The 25,071-nt window shown below is 39.0% G+C and overlaps 1 protein-coding gene across 1 annotated transcript in view; it reads left to right on the top strand.

The window, feature by feature from the left end:
- Positions 1–25,071, top strand: part of EPB41L4A (erythrocyte membrane protein band 4.1 like 4A) — a 207,584-nt gene that overhangs the window by 69,844 nt on the left and 112,669 nt on the right. The window contains exon 3 of the mRNA XM_016224934.2: positions 12,353–12,457. Within this exon, the coding sequence (XP_016080420.2) occupies positions 12,353–12,457 (105 nt within the window). The remainder of the gene's footprint in view (positions 1–12,352; positions 12,458–25,071) is intronic.

Raw genomic sequence — 25,071 nt, 5'->3', positions numbered from 1 at the left:
CTGATTCTTTTTCCTCTATAAGTCCTCTGTTCAGTTTGTTCCAATGACTATATGATTTCACCTTAATCTTTAGAGTCTCTGACTGCTGACTCTGAAAAGACTGCAGAGTAACCTGTAGATGAAACAAAGTCAAGTTGATTGCCTCCTGCAATAAGGGAGACCGTGACATTGGCAGAGTGTTGCAGAGGAGGGAGGACAGAGATGGGGAATTTATGAGGTTTGGTAGGGTCTGGTATGAGGCAGGTTGTTCAGTGCAAGGACATGGAATTAGAGAAAGTTTTTGATAGAATAATTTAAGACTGGTGGGCTGAGTAAGGGGAATTTAATAAGGATTAGCCAAGCTGTCCATTGTTCAGATAAATGGGTTTCTGAAACCAACAATAAAATTATCTGTGACTTCATCTTGCTGGGTAAGAGCATCCTGAAATAGTAAAGTCCTATTAATGCAGACAGTTGAATAGTAAAGTCATGTTAATGCAATGGCAAGATATGTGGTTGCCAATGATTTCCTGTCCCAGTTTAAATATTTTACAAGCCTAGGCATGTGTCTTTTTTATCTTTGTTAATGCTGCCTGAGCTTGTTGTGAGCCCTTTCAGTCTAGAGAATTATCCCTTCTTTCAGCTCAGGGAGGTTTTCTTTTGTCCCCTCATTCCCTTCTGATTATTTCTTCTCCGTTCACTAGTGTTTCTCCTGCAGGAGAGCCTGTTTTCTGCACGTCCTGTCTCCTCGTTCTGTCTTCCATGTCTCTGATACTGTTACTTGTGATGTCTTTCTTGATCTTTCAGTACATGGAATGGGTTTTTAGTACTGACCATGCCCTTTTCCACTTCGTCTACTGAAATTTTAATTTTGGAAATCATGCAGTTTGGTTTTAGAAAGCTTCTTTTGTGTTCGAATAGTATCTCCTTGAACGTCCCCATTGCCTTTCCCCCCTTATTTTCTTTTGTCTTTTTCTTAGACTTTTTGTTCTGGTTATTAACCTTGGTCTCCCTCATTCAAGTGGCCGAGACCCCCTTACATGGGATGTAATTTTTCTTTGACTTTTGATGGTGTCTGTTCCTCAGGAAGGCTAAGAGGACTCTTTGCAGTGGTAAGTCACCAAGTACTAAAGGATAAGATGTGTGTGTGCACACATGCACGTGTGTGTGTTATAACGGTGAGTGTGAGCCATCAAACCTGGGACCCATCAACAGGGACACTGCTCGGTCCTCAGGAGCACTTCAGCTCCCCAGTACAGTGACCCCCGAGGCCTGCTGGGTCGGGAGGACTGGACACATCCACGCTGCAGCCACAGTCTTCCCAAGTAGAACCAATTAAGATTTCTGGCGAGGTAACTTCAAAGAGCTTTAAAATCTGTGGTTAACCCAGGTGGGCCCTTTGGCACATAGGAATTTTAGGAACCCTCTCCCTAGGAGTTTTCGGAGCACTCTGGCTGCAGACACATTCCCTAGCTCTCTGAGTACAGTGGAAGGACATTTTGGAGCCCAGGTTCTAGAGCCAGACAGCCTAGATCTGAATCCTGGCTCTGCCACTTACTGCCTTTGTCCTCTTGGGAAAATTGCTTAACCTGCAAGTTCCACTTATCTTGTCTCTAAAATGAGGATAATAATAACACCTATTTTCTTGACTTGATATGAAGATTAAATGAGTTTCACCTTTATGGAAAGATGCAGTGTTCTTAGAACAGTGCCCAGCTCATGGCAAATACTCAGTAAGGATTAGCTATTGTTGTTATCATCTCAGGGCTGCTGCGAGGATTGAGTTAGTATATGTAAAGTACTAATATGTGCCAATAAATGTTAGTATTGTCAATTTCATGTGATTCTGATTTATGTGACTGAAATATTGTTACATAAAAATATTAATAAAGCCACACTTTATCTTTTAAATTTGGAATGCCCCCTTCAAAAAATTAATTGCATAAAAACCCCCACATAATTTTAAAGTTGGGAGGGTGAGTGACTTATAAACAGTATAAACTCTTCTATACCCTTCACCCACAGATGATGATGTTAACATTTTACCACAGAGACTTTATTGTTTTTTGTTTTTTTCTCTCTTACTTAAAATTGAAAACATGAGACTCTGTACCCCTAATGCATTAGAGCAAATTACCCAGAAACAAGGACCCTGTACTATATAATCATGGCACAGTGATCAACATCAAGAAATTAGATACAGTATGGCCATCTAGTCCACAGGCCCCATTCAAATGTTGTCGATTGTCTCAATATTGTTCGTTAGAGCAAAATAATCCCAGATTATTTGTGGAATTTTGTTTACATGTTGTTTAAGTCTCCTTCAATCTAGAATAGTTACTCAGTATTTTTATGACCTTGCTGTTTTTGAAGAGACTAGACCAGGTATTTTGTACAGTGTCCTTTAATTTGGGCTTGTCTGATGTTTCCTCCGTATTAAATTCAGGTTAAATATCTTTGGCAGGAAAAAGACGGAAGTGGTGCTGTATTTGTTCGTTTGTTGCATCATTTCAGGTGGTACATGAGGTACATGTTGACAGCTTATCCCACTAGTAAAATTAACTTTGGTTTGGTCACAGGTTGTTTTCACTGTGACGTTTCTTTTTAATCTTTGGTAGTTAATAAGTATTTTGTGGGGAGATATTCTGAGACCTTGTCAATATCCCATTCCTCTGAATTTTTACTAATTTTATTTTAAAAAATATGTTTTTATTGATTTTAGAGAGAGGAAGGGAGAGGAAGAGATAGAGAGAAACATAGATCAGTTGTTTACCCCCCAACCAGGAATTGAATGGCAACCTGGGTATGTGCCCTGACCAGGAATCAAACTGATGACCTTTAGGTGCATAGGACGACACTCAACCAACTGAGCCACACCAGCCAAGGCTCAGACACTCATTTTAGCATCACTGATGATTCTCGACTAAATCAGTTATAACTGTGATGACTGTCCTACATTTATTAGTTAGTCTTTTGCTATGAGGAAGTACTTTCCCTTCTTTCTATTCATTATATGTTTATATTCACACAGACTCAAGGATTCCTCGCAGGAGATTGTAATCTGATATTTGCTGTTATTTTGACATTTGATTGTCCCGATTTTGACCAGTAGGAGTTCCTTTAAGCTAGCTCAAATATTTTTGGGAAAAGTTTTCATCATTCTTTGAGTACTTCTTTCCTTTTTGGTATGAAAAATTATTTTAGGAGTTTTACTTCCCTGTCCCATCCTTGAATCAGTCCGTTTTCTAAGGAGTAGAGAATGATATTTAGAAACCAAATATCTGGGCACTAGGTGTGATTACTGCTATGGAGGTGTCACTCCTCTGATGCCCTCTCAGTGGGGAGACCTAGAGGATTGTGTGTGTGTGTGTGTGTGTGTGTGTACATACACCTATATTTATTTAAGCATATTAAATCATGTACTCACACTGGTACCTCCATGTGCAGAGGGTTCATTCTTGTTTTCTCCTTTCCCATATTTGTAACTCCTTTCTCTAACAGGAGAAACCTGGCTCCTGTTTATCTCACTATATTTACTAATTGCTTAATACCTCTGTCTGGAACCAGTCTGCCAACTCTGCCTGGCTGCTGTCTGGCTCGGCAGCCATCCTTGCTCAGACACCTGTTTGGCTCAGCCTCCAAACCCACCTGATAACCACCTTGCTCAGACCTCAGCTCCATATCTAGCAAGTATTGAGGAAGAGGAAGGGGCCCTAGTGGCTTTTCAATGGAATTTTTCAACTATTCAGGAAGGAAGGGAGAGAGGGAATGACTAATTTTTTTTGGACCCTCTAAGTGTTTGAGAGATGAAAGTAAAGAATCATCATTCATGTTAGGGCCATACATTTAAAATTCAGTACCACTCCGTGATTGTACTGTGGAATCACAGCTGCATGTACAGCTCAGTTGTAGCAGAACTGTCATCTGATAGAAGAACAGTGGTCTGCTCTATCTAAACATATATTGTGTTTTTGGTGAGGGAGTTTATATTTTACTGCACTTTATTTCCTTTTTTACAATTCCATTTTTCTTAAATGGGAACATTTTTCTATCTTTAGAGGAGATGTTGTACAAGATTAAAAAATGCCTCTTTCCAGTCCTGAAAAAAAGTCTAGCAAAATAAGGGCTTGATCACGATAATATGATGAAACAACACAGGAGTCTGGGAACACGTGTCATGTCTTACCCACTAGGACTACCACTCAAGGGAAGAACCATTTGTATTACTGTGAACAAACTTTAATATACGAGAAATAGAAGCAGCACCTTAAAAAGAAACACATTTTGCTCTTTTCATGACTACATGAGGGTTTTCTTTACAAATCCTCACCTAGCAGTGAAGATAGTCTTAGTCAAAAACCATTAGATGGTAGAAGTATTCACCAATAATACATCTGACAAAAAGTCAATACCCAAAATTTATAAAGGACTCAGACAACTCAATACCAGAACAACAAACAACCCAATTAAAAAGTGGGCAGAAGATCTGAATAGATACTTCTCCAAAGAAGACATAACAGATGGCCAATAGACCTATGAAAAGATGCTCAACATCACAATTCATCAGAGAAATGCAAATCAGAAGCACAACGAGGTATCACCTCACACCTACCAGTCAGAATGTCTGTCATCAATAAATCAAGAAACAACAAGCATTGGTGAGGATGTGGAGAAAAGGGAACCCTCATATACTGTTGGTGGGAATGCAGATTGTTACAATCACTATGGAAAACAGCGTGGAGGTTCCTCAAAAAATTAAAAATGGAATTGCCTTATAACCCAGTGATTCTACTTCTGGGATATATCCAAAGAAACCCAAAACACTAATTTGAAAGAATATATACACACCCATGTTTATTGCAGCATTATTTACAATAGTCAAGATATGGAAGCAACCCAAGTGCCCATCAATAGATGAGTGAATATAAAAGCTTTGGTACATTTACACAATGGGATATTACTTGGCCATAAAAAAGAATGAAATCTTACCTTTTGCGACAGCATGGATGAACCTAGAGGGTATTATGCTAAGTGAAATAAGCCAGAGAAAGAAAAATACCATGTGACTTCACTTATATGTGGAATCTAAAGAACAAAATAAATGAACAAAATAGAAACAGATGCATAGATACAACAGACTGACAGTTGACAGAGGAGAGGGGTTTGGGGGACTGGGTGAAAAAGGTGAAGGGAGTAAGAAGTAAAAATTGGTAGTTACAGAATAGTCAAAGAGATGTAAATGACAACATAGGGAATATTGTCAATAATATTGTCATAACTATGTATGATGCCAGGTGGGTACTGGAAATGTTGGAGGGACCACTCTGTAAAGTACATAATTATCTAACCACTATGCTGTACATCTGAAACTAATATAGCATAATATTGAATATAAAAAACACCATCAGCCCTAGCTGATTTTGCTCAGTGGTTAGAGCTCTGGCTCGAAGACTGAAGGGTCTGGGTTTGATTCTGGTCAAGGGCACATACCTCAGTTGCAGGCTCGATCCCGGCCCCATGTGGGAGGCAACCAATCCATGTGTCTCTCATATCGATGTTTCTTTCTCTCTCTCTCTCTCTCTCTCTCCCCCCCCCCCCCCTTTCAATCTCTGAAAAGCAGTGGAAAAATTATCCTCAGGTGAGGATTAAAAATAAAACAAAAAAACCCCAACCCTCCCCCAAAACAACACTATCAGATGGTGGTTAACAATACTTGGTCTGAGAAGCAATTACCATTGGTGCCTGAGAAATGTCTCCAAGCTTCTACTTTACCTTATCCTGATGGGCCTGAGCTAAAAAAAAATTTAACTTGATTTATGTTTTCCCAGAGAACTTGGAATCTAATAGGTTAAACTGCTAAATAAAAATATAGTGAATTTTAAAGACATAACATTAAATAATTTTTTGAAGGGTTCACTTCCCCTTTGTGAAGGAGTAAATTTTGTGAAGGAGTTTGTCTTGAATGTAATAGTTATTCTGTGCAGCTGGTAGAAACCTGCCTTTCTGGTTTGTAGTGTTAATCAGCAAAGGTGTTATTACTCATTTGAAGAATTCTTTGTTCTGGTTGAAAGTCTCACTGATGGTATTTTCTAATAAGCTTGTACTACTTGGAAGTCTTTCTCTAAGATTATAAGCCTTTTGTAGCTCTGTTCTTTCCACAGTATTGTTCGTATGTCAGTAATAAAAGTAATCTATCGCTATTGGCTGAGATTTAAGTGGCACATAATTCACAATCCAGAAAATATGTCACAGGCATTTATTTACTCTCAGGTGAAAAGTAAAGTAATATATTGTATCATTTAAGTGAAGTTTTTCTGAATGGAGTTATAAAATAAAAAGTCAGTTGCTTTCTTATATTTTCTTCTTGACTATTTCATATCTAATCTCTTTTGTTTTCCTGATGATGGAAAACCAGATTCTTGTTAGATTTATTTTATTACATAAAGAAAATGTACATGTCTATAAGATTTACATATAAAATTTAATCTTGGGCCCCTTTATTTTTTGATATCTTGTAAATTTCAAATATAAACTACTTTTATACTGCCTTTAGAGTCGGAGTCTGTTGTAATTATATGACACTGAAACAAATGTATGTCTTTTTACTTTAAAAGTAAACTTAAGTACCTTTGAATCAGATAAATTCTGAGGTCAGGATACCTGAATCCATTCAGCTTTCTCTTAGCTTTCATTAGGTCTGATTGATCCAGAAAAATGGACCTCTTCCTAAGGAGGCAGGAGTAGAGGTTTAATTCACAGGCCTCCGTGTTTCCAGCATTTCTTCTCTCTTCTTGTTCGTTGGCTTCTAACATTAATTCAGTGAACATTTAGGCAGTCCTTACTGTATGTAAATTATTGGACTGCCTGGAAAGGAAGTGGTGAATAGCTCAGTACTTGCTTTCAAAATGTCTAAATATTTGACATTTAGAGATATAGAAGTAGAAAATGGCTTTAATAAAGGCAAAATAGTGTAAATCTCGGGGATGTGCAAAAATGAGACACTTTGTGGCTTCGATGGAGGCAGAGGTCAAAATGAGGTTGAGGGGATAAGGGCAGACTTTATGGAGGATGTGGCATTAGAACTGGGTCTTGAAGGGTAAGTGCTGTTTTGAAGATGACAGAGAGTAGGAAGATATTCCAGATAAAGAGAGCAGTAGAGACAATCCAGGGCTCAGGGAGGCCTCGTGAATTTGTGTTGTTCAACTCCCAGGTCTTATTAGTGGAGGTCCATTATGTGTCTAAGACAATTTTTAAATTTATTCTTCCTTCAGAAAATCCTTGGGCATGTTGCTAAGTGCTATGATCACAGTTATGTCTTGCTTTGTAGCATTAGAAATTCCTCATTTTGGTAGAGTTTTTTTTTTTAGAAATGGTCAGAAAGAACTGGAATGGTATTAAATACAATCACATTCATGTCTGTCTTTTGCCAAGTATTGAAAGAAGTTTAAGAGACAAGTTTTCTTTAAACTTCAATGACAGTAACCACCTGACTTAAGAATGAAGCCTTTATCTCAGTGTTTAAGGAACTGGGGGCACATGGCCTCCACACTAGTATTAATGGCCTATAGTATCTGCCTGCTTAAAGGGCTCAGGAAGAATTCAGATTAAAAAGTCTTAGAGTGACTTTTTTGGGGGGGAAATGGGGAGTGTGAGTTGTTTATATGTAAACATGGTCAACAAATTGACAGCTCAACACCATAATCCTATCTTGTCTCTGCGCGTTTTACTTAACAAACCTCTTAGTGCATGAACCGCATCCACAACAAAACAACTACCTCCATGAGCCAAAAAAGGTAATGACTAGTTTCCACTTGGCATACTTTTGCTTTTTAAAAATATTTTTACACAAGTAAAATGTGTGCATGCTAACTAGTCAGATGTACAAAAAAGCTCCTGATGAAAACCAACTCCTTTGCTGTCTCGTTTTTTTAGACGTTTTAGTCACTCTAGCCCCAGGGCTTCTTTAGGGTTCTGCGTGCAGATCAGTGATTCCCCCATAGAGGTTCTTTGTATTACCTTCTGGGCGCATCTTGCTCTCCTCTGTTATTAGCGTACTTTTTCCATCTTCTAGAGATTAATCATTTGCTGGCATGCAATAGGTACTCAATTAATGTTTGAATGAATGAAGTCACTATTCTTTTAGAATATCCGTGATGGTACTTAACTTGTCCTTTTCTAGTAATCCCGAAACTGGCCTGTTCCTTGCCCAGTATATTTCTGGTTTGTTCTTTGGTTCTTATGTCAGTTCTCTATCGGTTCTTAATTTTCTTACTCAAGTATGATTTCTTTTAAACCTTAAGACTTTCAGCTTGAACTGAAAAGTATAGCCCATAGACAGTTCCTATGAGGAACCCACATGAAGTATGAAATTACCCATAAGTGAACAAGCAGAAGGCGTGATAATGGCGTTTAAATAGGGGGGAGGGTGATTGAAAGAGGTCGGTTAGGGCAGGACTGGCAGAAATGTGAGCTGGTGATGCGCACCCCACCCGGTAGCTAATTTGCTGCCAGCATCCATGCTTTCTGAGTCTTGTCATGTTACAGGATGACAGATGAGAATTAAGAGCTTCTCGTGCATGTGTTTGCTTGAAGTAGCGACAGAACTGTAGTATTTCTGAGGTTCGCCTGTCTGTGTAGAGAAAGCTGTGCAGGGTATCATGAGACATCGTGTTTTCTCGTAGGTCAGCTCTGGAGTCATTGCACAACAATGCATGCTTTCTTTGTGGTTTCCCCTTACAGGCTAACAAATATGCTGAAGGGTGGCATTTGTAAAGAATTGTCAGCACCAGATTCTATATAAATGCAAAACTGTCACAGAGGATCGACAGGCTATGTTCTGGTATTTTTGGAATGAAATGATAGTTTTGGAAAATGGTGATTTCTTGCATGCATGAAATTTTTGCAATTTCTATATACTTTCCAAACTACTAAACTGGTTTTCCAGGCTTGCTTTTGTGTATATTTTTCATGAGTAGAATATTATATCTTCTTTTTTATTATTTTTTTAAACCTCACCTGAGGATATTTTTTCCATTGCTTTTCAGGGAGAGTGGAACGGAGAGAGAGAGAAATATCAATGTGAGAGAGAGACATCGATTGGTTGCTTCCTGCACGCACCCCGACCAGGGCCGGGGATCGAGCATGCAACTGAGGTATGTGCCCTTGGCTGGAATCGAACCCAGGACCCTTCAGTCTGCGGGTCGACACTCTTAACCACTGAGCCAAACTGGCTAGGGCAATATCTTTTTTATACTTTATAAATAGATTGTATGTATGAAAAAGCTAACATTTCTTGTGAAAGTAGAAGCATAAAATATTTTTCATAAAGATAACCTTTATTATTTATTTATTTATTTGTTTGTTTATATATAAAAATTGGTTTATATAAGTTGATTTAAAACTTTATATATAATTATAGCAGTGAAATGGGGCAGATTTAAATATATATGTATATATAATATTATCCTTAAAATTATAGCACTGAAATGGGGGCAGATTTAAATTTAAATATAATATATATGCATACATATATTTAAATCTGTCCCCATTTCAGTGCTGTAGTTTTAAGGATAATTCATTCTCCTTTTGTTTACGAAGCACTTTTTTACCTTCTTGGATAGGAGAATTACGTTGGGGTTGTATGGCTCTACCTGTTCTAGTTACTCTGTTCCTGTCTGTGCCTGACTAGCAGAAAGGACCCAGAGGAGATTAGATCAAGATGGAACACTAGCCTCATATGCCAGCCTTCTAGACATATTTTGAAGTAACAGGAAAGATATGTGTGCATTTTCCACAGCAGCCTGGAAAATAAGAGAGGCTCATCTTAGCCAGCCAGAAACTATTAAAAAAAATTCCTGAGTCAAAAAGCAAATGTGAAACAATTGAAGGTGAAACCATACTCCAGAACATGAGCAGAACTATGGAAGGAGGTAGTGACGGATTAAGGATTGCTCCAAATTTAGTGGCTCTGCATGTTTTGGGATTAGGAGAAGATGCAGGCAACCATCCAGGTGATGTCTATAGAACTACAAGACAACAGTGTCTTTCCAGTAAATTCCTTTCATGGTTACTTAACAAGAGTCAACTGTTACTGTTTGCAACCAGGAATTCTGCTTGATGCACTCACATTCCTATTATAAACTATTTGTATTCATGATGATATTTATAGTATGCAATTTAAATTTCCTGTACTCTTACTCAGGATTTTTACTTGGGACCCTGGCATGGTTCTTGGGCCCAAACCTACATGTTCACTATTCTCACAGGGCAAGGGAAAGGAGGCTGGTGGATTGCCTGGCTGTTCCTATTTACTGCTTTGAGAATGCTGGGAAACATGGCTCAGGAATTAGTGGGGGAATTTTATAAATTCTGCCTGCCCCAAAGCCCAGGTAGAATTCTATAAGACCTAATGAAAAAAAGTATAAAACTTCCTTGAAGGATATAAAAGAAAACCATCTAAGTTTCACTTGTAAATATCATACCATCCCTCCAAGTCTGTCAATTAAATTTAATTCGTCAGATTCCCAACAGAATTGTTTATTAAATTGACAAGCTGGTTCTAAGCTTCCTTTAGTAGAATAAAAGGTCTAAGAATTGGCAAAGACAATTTGAAAAAGAATGATGGATATCAACAATTAAACTAAACTCATTAAAATTTTGGAGGGTTGGTCCAGGAATAATCCTTGGGATTGAACGAGGGTTCATTTGGTAGATGATAAAGTTGTTTCAAATCCAAAGAAATGAGGGACTTTCTGGTAAAACATGGTGCAGTTGTCTATCCACTTGGAAACAAAGTTAGGCCCTTATCACAAGCACAAAAATAACTCCTGGATTGAGTGAAGAGCTAAATATACTAAGTAAAATTGTATCGGAAGTACATACTAGAATTTGCTCATAAGCTTTGGGTTACAGAATGCCTAACCCAAATACTAGGAAATGCAATTGATTAGTAAACGCAATTGGATTGGAAAAATTTTGCTCAATCCAAATCTTGGCAAAGGTGTAGGAAAACAGACTCTCATTGAATGAATTGTAATGGTGTTTTTGGCAGTGCCCATTGTGATTTTAAGTATGCATAAGTATTCAAATGAGTAATTTCCAGATTTTTACCCTAGCTGAAGAAGACATAGATACCTGAGCACAAAGACACATTTATTAGATGTGACGTTGTTACTATGCCAGCGGCCTGAAGAGCCATCATGGAAGTGCTTTTTGTTTGTAAATCTAATGGATTTTGAAAAGGGACCAGTTAAGTTTTACCAGGATAAGTTGGAAGAAAATAAAATACCTGTGGGATTTGAAATGAGAACTATTTTCTCCCATTGTGTGCTTTTATCACCCATTTTATTATACATTTCATCCTAACATTTTCCTTATGTTACAAATTCATTTTCTAAAAGCAGTGTAATATTGAGCACTCGCCCTATGGGCGTGAGCATGCAACCTTCAGTCTCTGGGAGAAAATGCAACTGAACAAAGCCCTACTTCATTAACACAATGTATGATTTCTTGGGGATTTTTTTTTTTTTTTACTATCCTGTTATCTCTGCCAGTGATGGGGCAAAAGAAAGGAAACTTGTATCTGTATGTACGCCATGGAAATGGATTATTATCTAGATTAATGTGGTATGTGGAATAGTGCTTGCTGATTAAATGTTTATCTCCATGTGTGAATAATTGGCATTTAATCTATGAGATGATAAGAATCTTAATTTAAAGAATCTGTGTATGTAGTGGGAGAGGGAGAAGAGGTTAGATGTCTAGATAGGTGCCAGCATTTACAAAGCAGCCAAAGGGAATGTTTTCTTTGTTTTTGCTTATGTAAAAGAGATACAGCAAAATATTTTTGGCGGGGCTTTTCAGAACATTAAATTTGACATCTTTAATCTGTGGATTTATTAGTTGAGGGTTGAAAATAGAAGCTTTGGCTATTGTTATTTAAATTTTATATATCTTCTGTGTTGTAAGAGTAACACTAGGTGAAAATTGCTTTCCAAAGTGGAAGTGTTGTGGGATTTTAACAAAATAAGTGTTTTTTGGTGAATTGACTAGATGCTGTTTATATAAAAGATTCTTTATTAAAAGAATTTTGTTCTAAAGAGAATTTACTGTTCCATAAGAAAATAAGTTTATGTTAATATAAAACCCACGACAATTTTAAGATTGTTTTCCAAGGCAATTCCTGTCACATGCTTTACTTAAAACCCACTTTTTTCTTTGTAACTGAGGCAAAATTTATAGAGGGAACTGTGGGTTAATAAAATGGCTCCTGTTGTGAGCAAAGCTAATAAAAGATGAGAGCTGACTGTGTCCCACTGAGAAGGACAAAACACCTTGTTAAAAATAAAAATAAATCTGTGAATTATTTTTGCAGAAGTCAACGAAAGGCTCTGTCGTCCTTGACCACGTATTCCGTCGCATAAACCTGGTGGAGATCGATTATTTCGGGCTGCGTTACTGTGACAGAAGCCATCAGACAGTGAGTACAATGACTTCCTTCGTATTAAATGTTTCTGGGTATAAATTTCACTCTATCTCTGGCCTTTCCCGCTGTGGTTTTAGGTGCTTAGGGTCCTTGTAAATGAAAGTGGCTTTGAAAACCTTAAACATGTTTCGTCTGGCTAGTTTCTTTGCATTTTTTTCCTTTTGCCAGAAGTCTACGGAGTTGCAGGATTCATGACTCGTGTGTACTCCTCTTTCCAGATGCTTAGCTGGTTTCCGCCTTTGCAACCATACCGTAGAGAGTGCTTACCCATTGTGCTCTTAAGAGAACTAAATAAACCATTTAATGTGTTAGGAGGCAAGTGGCTGCTCTCTTGAATTGACAGATATTATTACCTTTTAAGAAAGCGAATGGTTAAAGAGAAGAAAGATATACAGTGTAAAAAGATGGCTATCCGAGTTTCAGAAGTTGGACGAGCAATTATAAAATAAAATAACTGGGGGTGTTCATTCATGAGCTTGATGGAGTAAGAGTAATAAAGGTAACCAAGCTTTTGTTCACAGGGGTTTAATTCAGAACTTCTTCCTGACTGTTGGGTGATGGTTAGAGAGTTCCTGAGAAGCACCACATTGGTTATGTTGATTCTATTTGGTTATAGGCTGAGAAGCTGTTTCTTAGGTGATAGACAGGAAAGACTTTGGAGGTCATGATTTTGAGGTACAAGAATATATTCATTAGTGACTTTTGTTTTAGTCTAAGAAAAATCTTAACCTCAGAGGGGTACAGTCTTATTATGCAAAATGCTTGTGCTCACCTTAAAAATACCCTGTTTGACTTACCTTTTATTTTTCATGCTGCTTACCTCCTGTTGGAATAGTTTTCCTCTTCTTCCTTCATCAGTTCTCCCAGCCTCCACTGGGTCATCTGGGGTCTAGTCAGTGAGGGACATGATTGCTGAGTGGTGTTTCCCTGCCCAGGTCCCAGGAATGTGCTGGGATGAGAGGAGCAGGCAAATGGAATGCTAGTGATGGTGATAAGTTGTAATTTTTCTTGAGCTAGTTCGATAGCCTTTCTCTTTCATAGGGGGATTTCACAAAATAGGAATAAAAAATTGGGTGTGTTGGTTAGCTTTCCACAGAAAGGAATGGTTTTCTAAAGGCGAGCAGTCATGAATGCACACTTCAAAGAAAGGGACTGGCATGTTCACAGTCCACTGAATTCTGTCCCATACAGGCCATACATCAGTGTAGCAGAACTGTAAATCTATACCGAAAGATTAGATTGAAGGCTGTAGAAGATACCTTGCATTACATTCATATTTTTGAAATAACATTTTTCCCAGCAGAAAAAAAATACACAGTTTTCTGATCTTATCTCGTATGTCAGACCTTGCCTGGAAAGACTGACTGTCTTGCTAAAATTATATAGACCTTATCTGTCTTAGCTTTTTTTCCCCCCTTTCCAAAGGGGAAAAAAATGTGAAAAGCTAGAGAATTTCAAACAATGGCCTGTGTCATTACAAAAGAATTAGCAGTTAGTATCGATAGTTTATTCAAAGTTTTCTAGGGGTTGTATTAAGACCAAAAGCATTTTTTTCTTACCTTTATTCCTAAAGTTTGTCATTTGTGATAGTGTTTCTAATACAAGTGTTTTAGGAGAAAATAAATTACACTTAGAAGGGGAAAGCTCTTAAGTAATTTTTTTGATCATCTGTGTAAATCACACGAAAAAATTATTTTCTGTCTTCTGAATTTTTTTCTGGTGAACCGAGTTAAAATAGAGGTGGTTTGTAAACATTGCATAGTCTTCGCCTGTTCAAATGCCTGATTATCTTATGTTCCTTTTAATTGTGGGACGGTGTGAGAATAGGCTGTGAAAACTTGCCCTTCTTCCCAGGGACCCTTTTGTCACAGCCCACAGTTCTGGAGGACGGACAGAGCGCGTCTGGGTGGGCACACACCAGTCCATCCCTGACTCGCTTCCCGTGGGTACTGAGGCAGAATTTAGGATTTCTCTCAGGAAAAGCTCAGGCAGGCTTGTCACTCTGGAAGGGCAACACCCAGGTCCCAACTTTAAGTTTCTAGGGAAGTTGGTGATAAACCCAAATGCATATTTCCCTGTCTTCTCTCTATATTAGTAGGAGCAGCCCTGCATATCCCATGGTTACTTGATGTAAATATCCCATAGTTACTTAAGGTAAATAAGAATTTAAAGAATACCCTTTGTTGGAATGACACAGGACATGATAAGAAATATTTGCCTTATAAATAGAGTAATGAATTCCATAAATGTGCATTAGTGTCCATTCGATAGGATTTTGTGTATTGCTTTGCTCTCTTTCAGCACCCAAAATTTATTAATGGGAAATGCTTGAGTAACAACCTATATTCTAATTAAGATCTACACAGAGAAGACTTTGAGGCTCTAAGAAGGACCACTTAGGTCTACTTTAGAGGCAAATAAAAAGAGAAAGTGGGAGAAGGAGTGCTAGGGATAAAAGGGAATGAAGATAACAGGAAAGAAGAGATGGCTCATTTGTCAGTGAAAAGTCCTAAACTCTCCCTTCCATTAGCAAAGGATCATGCCTGGGGCTAAGCCCCAAACACTCGTGGGGGTGGGACTGGGTTACCTGCAGCACTGCTAGTCAGCCAGTTATGGTCAAAGTATAAGCGTGCAAAATATAAGCAAGTGAGCTGCACTGGCAGTGGCTGAAGGGTCAGGGAGGGTTTTAGGTCTACCTCAGAGATTTACTGCATGTTGCCTGAGAAGATAGGCAGCGACCCTAGAGAATTAGAGAGCGACATGCCTAAGGAACATGTCCCTAGGACTGATGGACCTCCGTGGCAGGGAACTTGTCTGCCCTGGAGGACCTAGAGTCCAGATTCTAGATGGTTCATCATCATTACCCATCACCATCATTGTCATTAGTGCATTAGGCACTATTTAAGATTTTCCATACGTTGTCATGGCATGCTCAGAACACCTGTACAAATTTGATTTTATTATTTTACCATTAGAGATGAAGAAACAGAAGCTAAAAAGGTTAAGCAACTTCCCCAAGGTCACATAGCCATCAAGTATTAGGACCAGAATTCAAATTCAAGTCTTCATGTCTACAAGACTTAGCAACCACTGTAATATCCTGACTGGAATGAGATAAAAAGGCTCTGCATACTTAGGATACTAAGGAATTCTCTCTTTCTATGCAATTTGCATATTAATGTGTGTTGAGAGAACTTAAATGGTGTTTTACAATAAGTAACTTATCAGGTTCACCTTGTGGCAAGAGAGTAGTTATTTTGGCCTTTGTGTATGGGCTCATGGGTGCTTCAACAATTATTTAATGAATGCCTAAAATGTGCAGGCCATTACTGGAACCTTCTCTCTTTTTCACATAGTCTCAGGAATTCTAGGGAAAGGGAATTTACTGCCTAAAAAAATCAAATGGAAAAAATATGAATTTTATTAATTTATAACTGGGAGGTTCATGTAGCAAATGCATTGATGCACATGTTACCTGTGTGTAAAACAGAAACAGCTAGACAGACATAAACCTTGTTAAGGCAAACTCCTCTCTAAGGGGTACAGCTGACTTGATTTGGAACACTGGGCACCATAATTTCTTCACTTCGCAGGTAGGGTCTGTAAACAGATCTCTAGAAAATAAAAACAGTTCTTCATGAAGACATGTTCATTGAGACTGAATCAACTCAGAGCTGCATGTGTTAACCCAGGCTTAGTTTTATAAAGCAATCTCTTCAAGATGCGCCGTGACGTTCACATACTTGCAGTTCCTTTTCCTAAAGACAAACGTGAAAGCATTTAGCCTGGGCATCGAGCCTACTTTCTGTTCTGCTCTGGCCCTTGTCATCAGCTCCTTTTTTGATCCAGCTGGTCTGAGTGGGGGACATAGCTCTGTTATATCAGGGCCTTGGTTTGACTTAGAGAAAATTTCCAGCCTGGATTTAAGGTGAATGTGAGGCAGTTTGTCATTGGGATTATAAGAATACACAGGGGAGTCAGAGAGATCCAGATTTGTCTAATGGTCCTGCCACTTAGTTGCCATATTTAAGATTCTCTTAAAGTACTGCCCATTAATCGAGAGCAGCAGAACTTCCAGAGATGTTTGTTCTCTCCAGTTCATTCTAGGACTGGCTGTCACTGGCTATCACCAGCTTAGTTGCTAGCTCAGCAGGAACACCTTCTGTTTCTCCTCACCGTGTATGGCAGGCAGCTCAGCTTGCTGTATCCTTTAAGAATTTTATTAATTTTAAAGAGAGAGAGGAAGGGAGAGAAAAACATCGTTTTGTTCCATTTATTTATGCATTCGTTGGCTGCTTTGGTTGCTTCTTGTATGTGCTCTGACTGGGGATCAAACCCACAACCTTGACATATATTGGTATGATGCTATAACCAGTGGAGCTACCGGGCCAGGGCTACTTGGTATATCTTTACTTTGAATTGGTACCAGCTCTCTCTGTGCTCTGTGTCCTAATTCCTAGCACCTGTGAACATGTCACTTTACAAGGCGAAGGGGGCTTTGCAGATGTGATTAAGGATTTTATAATGGGGAGATTATCTGGATTAACCAGGGGGAGGCAGGAGAGTCAGAGAGGATGAGATGTGACAGTAAAAGCAGCGGTCAGTCATGCATTTACTGAGAGGGGCCTTGATCCAAGGAATGCAGGCAGCCTGTAGAAGCTGGAAATGGACTGAACATTAAAAACATTCTTTAGCGTTGACATCACTATGTTAGCTTATCTGCACTTACAGAAATGCCTTCCTTCATTGATGTAATTGTAATTGTTCCCCTTCACTTTCTCATAAATAACCCTTGTCTTTGCCTCCTAATCGAAACACTATTTGGGTTTCTGCCTGAATCAGTCCTTCCAGAATAGCAGTTTTTTGGATCTCAAATAAATGCTTGTTGCCTCTCACTTTGGTCTTTTATTTTTAGGTTAACAAGACAATAAAAGCAATCATATGGTAACTTCCCAACTTCTTGACCCTCCAGACAGACTTAGTTGCTTCTTACTTATCCTTTCCTCTCTTCAATGGAAGAGCCCCAACCCCTCTGACCCGGATCTTATCACCTCACTTCTGCATCAATAACCCTCTGCCTCTCTATTCCCCTCTCCCATCAGGGTTTAGGCATGTTTAAGTCTCTCCCATTTAAAACCACCCTTCCCCCACTCCCACACCGCCCTCTATTTGCCATACTGACTCTCTGTGAAAGCCTCATCTAAATTCATTGCCTCCACTTCTCAAATCCCATTCATTCCTGAATTTACCACAGTCCAGCTTTGATGCCTGTCATGCCACCAAAACTGTCCTCAGGCCTCTAGTTGCTAAACCCTAGTGACACTTTCAACCCTAGGCTTTCTTTTTTATCTTTAAATAAACTCTTTTATTGACATACAACATATGTACAGAGAGTGTAGACATCAGAAGCATACTGGCTGATAAATTTTCACAAAGAACACACCTGTGTAACAAGTATCCAGACCAAGGAGCAAAACAGAGGCAGCATCCCAGAGTCTAAGACAGTTTGCAATTTAAATAGCAAATTTTTCTTCCTATTACAAACATGAGAGGAACATGAGAAGTGCTCTGAAGGAGGAACAATATTCTGTAAGAAAATGGAGGAAGCTATGATCTGGCCAGAGGGTGGGAGCAAAGGAGGCTTGAGAACTGGGTCCTGCAAGACTGTGGTATTTGGTGGAACAGAGAAGGTGGGGTGGGGTGTGGGGTGCCAGGGTGGCTGGGAGCTTGAGCAAACAACAAGGCAGGAGGGTGTCAGCTACCAGCAAGGAGTCCCTCTGGCCTGTGCCTGGAGCTGGGGGAGCTGGGAAGAGAACCTGAGGCTGGGGCTGCAGAAGTGTCTCTACTGGCTATGTATATGCTCTTCAGGGGCTGTGGCAGAATTTTATTTTGTTTCATTTTAATTTTGGTGGTGGTGCTGGATTTTAGATATAGCATCAAGACTGTTGAAACTGACAAAAAGATTCAGATTTGTTTAAGCAAAAAAATAAAAAGCAACATTGCCTCGGGTGTTGCTTAATCTAGGATTCAAACGGTGACTAAGATTAGGTTTTTCCTGCATCTGTTATTTTATCTCTGTCCTTGGAGTCCTCACGTTTTTTTCTTTTAATTTATCTTTATTGTTGAAAGTATTACAAATGTCCCCATTTCCCCCCATTAATTCCCTCCCTCCTGTACCCCTCCCCCAGGCCTTCACCCCACTATTGTCTATGTCCATGTGTTATGCATATGTGCATATAAATTCTTATGTTAATCTCTCCCCACCCACCCCTGCCTTTGCTCTGAGATTCGTCAGTCTGTTCCATGCTTCTATGTCTCTGGATCAATTTTGATCATCGGTTTATTTTGTTCATTAGATTCCACTTATGAGTAAGATCATGTGACACTTGTCTTTCTCTGACTGGCTTATTTCTTTTAGCATAATACTCTCCAGGTCCCACCATGGTGACCCAAAGGGTAAGGGATCCTTCTTTTTTACGGCTGCATAGTATTCCATGGTGTAAATGTCCAAGAAGATGCTTGATATGATTTCAATATTCTTGAACTTGTAGAGACTTGTTTTATGTCCTAACATGTGGTCTGTCTTTGAGAATGTCCCATGTGCACTTGAGGAGAATGCCTGTTCTGCAGCTTTGGGGTGGAATGTTCTGTAAATGTCAATTAAATCCCCTGATCTAGTGTGTCATTTAGAGTTACTGTTTCCTTGTTGAGTTTTTCTCTGGAAGACCCGTCTAGTAAAGTCAGTGGGGTGTTAAAGTCCCCTGCTATGACTGTATTGCTATTGATCTCTCCTTTCCAGTCCTCCAGAAGTTTTTGTTGTTTTAAAAGAGCCAGTGTGAGTCTTTTAGTTCTGAGGTGGGTCTCTTGTAGACAGCATATATTTGAGTCTTGTTTTCTTATCCATTCAGCTACCCTATGTCTTTTGATTGGGATATTTAATCCATTTATATTTAAGGTTATTATTGATAGGTACTTATCTATTGCCATTTTATTTCTTTATGCTTATGTTTCTCATTATCTCTATTTCTACTTCTAATTACAGCATTTTCTTTAACATTTCTTGCAGTGCTGGTTTGGTGATGATATCCTTTAGCCTTTTTTGGTCTGGAAAGCTCTTTATTTCACCATCTATTTTGAATGATAACCTTGCTGGATAGAGTAGTCTTTGTTTCAGATCCTTGTTTTGCATTACCTTGAATACTTCATGCCATTTCCTTCTGGCCTGTACAGTTTCTGATGAGAAGTCAACTGACAGCCTTATGGGAGCTCCTTTGTAGGTAACAGGTTGCTTTTCTCTTGCTGCCTTTAAGATTCTCTCTTTGTCTTGAATTCTTGGTATTTTAATTATGATGTGTTTAGGCATGGGCCTCTTTGGATTCTTCTTGCTTGGGACTCTCTGTGCCTCCTGAACTTGTGTGACTTTTTCCTTGACCAGGTTAGGGAAGTTTTCTGCCATTATTTCTTCAAACAGGTTCTCTAACCATTGCTTACTTCAACCTTCTCTGGCATTTCTATGATGTGAATATTGTTATGTTTCATGTTGTCCCACAGCTCCCTTAGACTGTCCTCCTGTTTTTTAATTGTTTTTTCTTTTTGGATCTCTGAGTGAGTGATTTTTTTCTACCCTGTCTTTTAACTCAGTGATCTGATCCTCAGCCTCCCCTAATCTGCTGTTCATTCCTTCCAGTGTTTTTTTCAGTTCTACTGTGTCATTCTTAATTTCCTTCATAGCTTCTATATCTTTTTTCATACTGTTGAGTATCCTTATGATCAGTATTTTGAACTCTATATCTGATAGGTTGCTTATCTCCATTTTATTTAGCTCTTCTTCTGGAGAATTTTTTGTTTCTTTCATTTGGGGCTTTTTTTTTTGTCTCCTCATTTTGGCTGCCTGTTTGGATTTGTTTTTATGTATTAGATAGATCTGCTAGGGCTCCCAGTCTTTTGGATGGTCTCTGGTGCAGGCCAGTGTCAGATGCTGTTTGTGACTGGCCATGAGTACCCCCTTTGAAGTTTTCCACACTCTACAGCTTCTGGTTTCCTCTGCTGGGGCTGGGTGTGTTTGGACATGACCAAGATGTCCACCAAGGTCTGCTTTTTCAAGCCCTGGGTCCAGAAGCAAATCAGGCAAAGACTTAAAGCACCCAGAGGCTGTTATTCAGTCTCTTAAAGAACCTCAGACTATAGAAGCTCCACTGGGTGGGGCGAGAGGTTTTCCAGCCGGGTGGGGCAATTGCTTCCTCCCCAGGCAAAAGCTGCTTGGAAGGTAAATGTCTTCCTAAGAAAGATGTTCTCTGCTGTATGGGGGAATGACTCAGCACTGGGGTCCAGATGGGTGCCCTCTGAGATCTGTTCCCCCAGCCAGCCCCCCTGGATTCTCCTCACACTGCTCTAGTCCACTCTGCCCTCCCTCCACTGAAGCCCAAGGTGAGTGGCCACACATGAAAGTTTGTGCATTGGCCTTTTAAGAGGGTGCCTGCATTTCTAGCTGTCTCTCCCTGGCAGACAGAAAACCCTGCTGCTTTTCACAGCCGGATCTTATGTGGGCACCTTTCTCAGTTCTGGTGCTCTGGGCTGGGGAGCACAGGTTGGGGTTTAGGCCTCAGAATCCTCAGTGGGAACCCCCCACAGTTGAGATATCCCTCCGGACTTTCAGCTGCTGCCTTTGGGAGCCCGGCAAGCCCTTTTGCACCTCCACACTTCCTACCAGTCTCTATTCAGTCACCATTTTTCCTCCTTGGTTATGAGGGTGCTCTCCAGCTCATCTTCAGTTGTAGTGGATTATTCAGGGTGGTTTTTCTCTATTTTAGTTGTAATTCCAGTTTGGTCTTGGGAGAGTGTCAGTGTAGCTTCCACTTAGTCCACCGCTATCTTGGATCTTTGAGCCCTCAGCTTTCTTAACCTTTCTGTTGCATTGACCTTAAGGACTCACTTCTTGAAATCTTCACATTTGGCGCTAATGGCAGCACATTCTCCTTATTTTCCTTTTTCAAGTTTTCTTCTGTTTATTTCTATTCACTCTCCCTTATGATCACTTCTCCTCTGCCCATTTCATAAAATGTTGATATTCACCAGTATTTTATTCTTAATTCTCTTACACTCTAACTGGGTACAGGCTTACACATTTAATGCTGTCTCTCCTGGCACTATTTGTCTCTGGAACAATTTCCTTTAAAAATATAAGCTGAGCACAGCCGTCATGGCTCAGTGGTTGAGCATCAACCTATGATCCAGGAGATCGCAGTTCGATTCCCGGTCAGGGCACATGCCTGGGTTGTGAGCTCGATCCTCAGTAGGGGGCGTGCAGAGACAGCTGATCAATGAATGACTCTCTCATCACTGATTTTTCTATCTCTCTCTTCCTCTTTCTGAAATCAATAAAAATATATTTAAAAAATAAAATATATATATGTATATATATACGCTGAAGTGTGTATATATTTGTATCTTCCCCTCTGCCCCAAATGCTTTTGAGTGCTACTGAGCAAAAATGGTCCTCATCTCTGGAGCGCCAACAGGCTGGCTCCTCCATGAGTAACGGTGCTCTTCTTTGCATCGTGATTCATTGTATTTTGTGCTGTGAGATTTTACTTTCTGTAATTTCATGTTCTGGCAAACACCCATAATGACTGATGAGATGTGTGTGAATCATAACGTGAGTCCTCTTGCAAAGGAAGAAAGGAAGTTTGTCATGCTGGTTTATTACAAATTTAAACTTTTACTTTCTGAGGTGTCTTTGAGCCTCTGGCAGGGGGAACAGAGGGCAGAGATCAGGAAGCAGAAAGGTCTTCAACAGCCCTGTGACTTTATGAAGAGCTTCATGAACCAGTACAGCAGCTGGGGAGGACTGGCGACAACACACGAAGGGGACCTGGATAAAAAACTTATAAAAACAATGACTGGAGGCTTTCCACGAGACCAGGGGCCTGGAAGGGAGTGCTGTGGCACTGAAGCTCTCATTTGCCTGCTGTGGAATCTGTCACTCTTCCTGTGTAAGCTTGTCTGCTCCATGGTGTAAATTACTATTTAACAGCACAACTGACCTTAAAATTCCTATCTCCCATTCAGACATCCCAAGAGGACTATATTGTGTAAAGAATACTATAGACTCTGGGTCCAGACTGTCTGGATTCATGCACACTCTAGTACATGGGAGAGCTGTGTGGCAATGGAAGAGTCTCCTAATTTCTCTATGCCTCAGTTTCCCCATTTATAAGTTGCGATAGTTGAAGTACCAACTTCAAGGGTGGTGGTGGTAGTTGAGGGTTAAAGAAGTCGGTATCAACACGCAGACTAATGCTTAAAATTGTGTGGTGAGTGCAGTATATGTGTTAGCTCTTATTCTGTACTTTGATGTCTCTCAGGTACCTCAAATGCAACGAATTCAAACAGAAGCCTTCATCTTTCCCTCCAGACCTGCTCTTTTTATATTCTCGAGAACAGTGACTTTCCATAATTTAATTAAAACTATGTACCTGTGTATAATTTTAGATTGAGAAGAAAAATTTTATCCTAAGTGTAAGCAGATACAAATTTTTGGTTTATCATAAATACTGACATTGTAAAATATGTCATATTGCTCCTAAATGTATTCAGTGTCACTTAGGAGCAATATGACAGATTTGTCAGCAGTTTTGTACTCATCAACCCTTAAAATAATATGCATGGATAAGCTTTTCAGTGTTAGAATTTTTTGTTCCTTTTATATCCTTAAAATTGTGTCTCTGTTTCACTTTCTTCATAAATTTCTTTTATATTTTTAAATATATTTATCCATAGCAATACCATACATATAAATAGAAATTTTAAAAGTTTGTTTCCTGAGACCTTAAGGCTGTGCTTGTTATTGGGCCTTAAGAGCCATTATTACCATGGTTATCAGTATACAGTGAATTAAAACTTATGATTTTCATAATCATTAAACATAAACATTAAACAATTTTTTTGAAATGCATCTTTAATTAAATGAATGGGGCTTTTTCTTCAGTAGTACAGGTACCATTAGAGGATTATAATACATTCTTGGAGTGAGATGGGGTCTCAGCAACAATTTTATTCCCATTTTTTTAATAGACATGAGTACTGAGTAACCTAATTTACTTAAGTAGGTAGATAGAAAAGGAAGGAGTTTGATAAAGAAAGAGCACTTCAACTCCTTCTGAGTAATATGCCAAAAATCACAGTGATCTGTCATCTGAATTGATTTTTAATAATTTGTCAGGTACCTCAAATGAAATGTAGTTCTGTCATCTTCCGCTCTAAATCTAAATTTTTTTCTTTATTTTACTGAGGTATAATTGACATATAACATTTTGTTACTTTCAGGTACACAACATAATGATTTCATATTTGTATACACTGTGAAATGATCACATAAGTCTCATTACCATTCATCACCATATATACATCACCATATATATATATTTTTTTGGGGGGGGGTAATGAAAACTTTCAAGATTTACTCTCTTAGCTACTTTTAAATATGTGATACAGTATTATTAGCTATAGTCACCATTCTGTACATACATCCCCATGACTTATTTATATTATAACTGGAAGTTTTTACCTTTGACCCCTCCTTTCGCCTTTCTTAGGTTCCTGACAGAAGTGATTTCTCAGCCCAGTCATTGGGTTCTCCTTCAATTTACTTGAAAGCAATGAACTCAAAAGTGCCTGACTTGCAAGTGATTTGTTAATCATGGTAATAATTCATTTTCACAATTTCTAGGAAATGTATTTAAAAATGCTTTACCAAGATTTATCAAAAGAGAATTATGCTCTTTTTCCTTCTATTTAGGGGCACGTGATTTAATCCAATTTAGTTGGAAAGGATTAGGAAAGTTAAAAATTGTTAACTTTCGCATACATTTGCCAATACAAGATTTTCGATAAAGTGCTTTTATCTAATTATGTACTTTATATATTCATCAGATTTTGGAGCGGCAGAGTTAGTTCATTCATTTTATGGAATGTGTCCAAACATATAACTCTTTGGCAAAACCAGTCATCAAACCAGGCAGCCAAACCAGCTTGCTTTTCTGTCATTTGTCATTTTAAATAAAAATGTTAACATGTGTTCAGTGAAAAGTATTTCACTTTGGGACTTTATTTCTGAGATGGTTGGGCAGATAAGGCAGTGTTTTGTTTTGTCACTTGATGAGATAGGCTTTGATTTGTTTTATTTTTGTGGGACTCTTCCTCCTGAGCTATGGAGATTTTTATTATAGCTGGAAGATGAAAGTTACAAGATCGTGAAATGAAAATCATTACTCCCTCTGCTGCCCTGCTGTATAATATATCTGAACTCAAAACAACCCAACTCTGCGCCCAAATGCCATGCTTCTTGTCTAATCCTTACTGGAAATATGTTTAAGGTAGGAAAAAACATAACTTACGGTGTCTTTATTAAAGACAGCTTTGCTAACATTGGTATTTTAAAATGTTCCTATGTTTCTGCTTCCTGGATTTTTCACATCCAGGGGCAATGTGCAATGGAGAGATTGAAATGGGTGAAGGGTGCCCTAGCCGGTTTGGCTCAGTGGTTTAGAGCATCGGCCTGCGAACTGAAGGGTCCCTGCTTCCATTCTGGCCAAGGGCGTGTACCTTGA

The sequence above is a fragment of the Miniopterus natalensis genome, chromosome 3 (assembly GCF_054644295.1).
Source record: "Miniopterus natalensis isolate mMinNat1 chromosome 3, mMinNat1.hap1, whole genome shotgun sequence".
NCBI classification, from domain to species: Eukaryota; Metazoa; Chordata; class Mammalia; order Chiroptera; family Miniopteridae; genus Miniopterus; species Miniopterus natalensis.
Note: the sequence above shows the minus strand (reverse complement) of the source record. Positions and strands in the feature narration are given on the sequence as shown.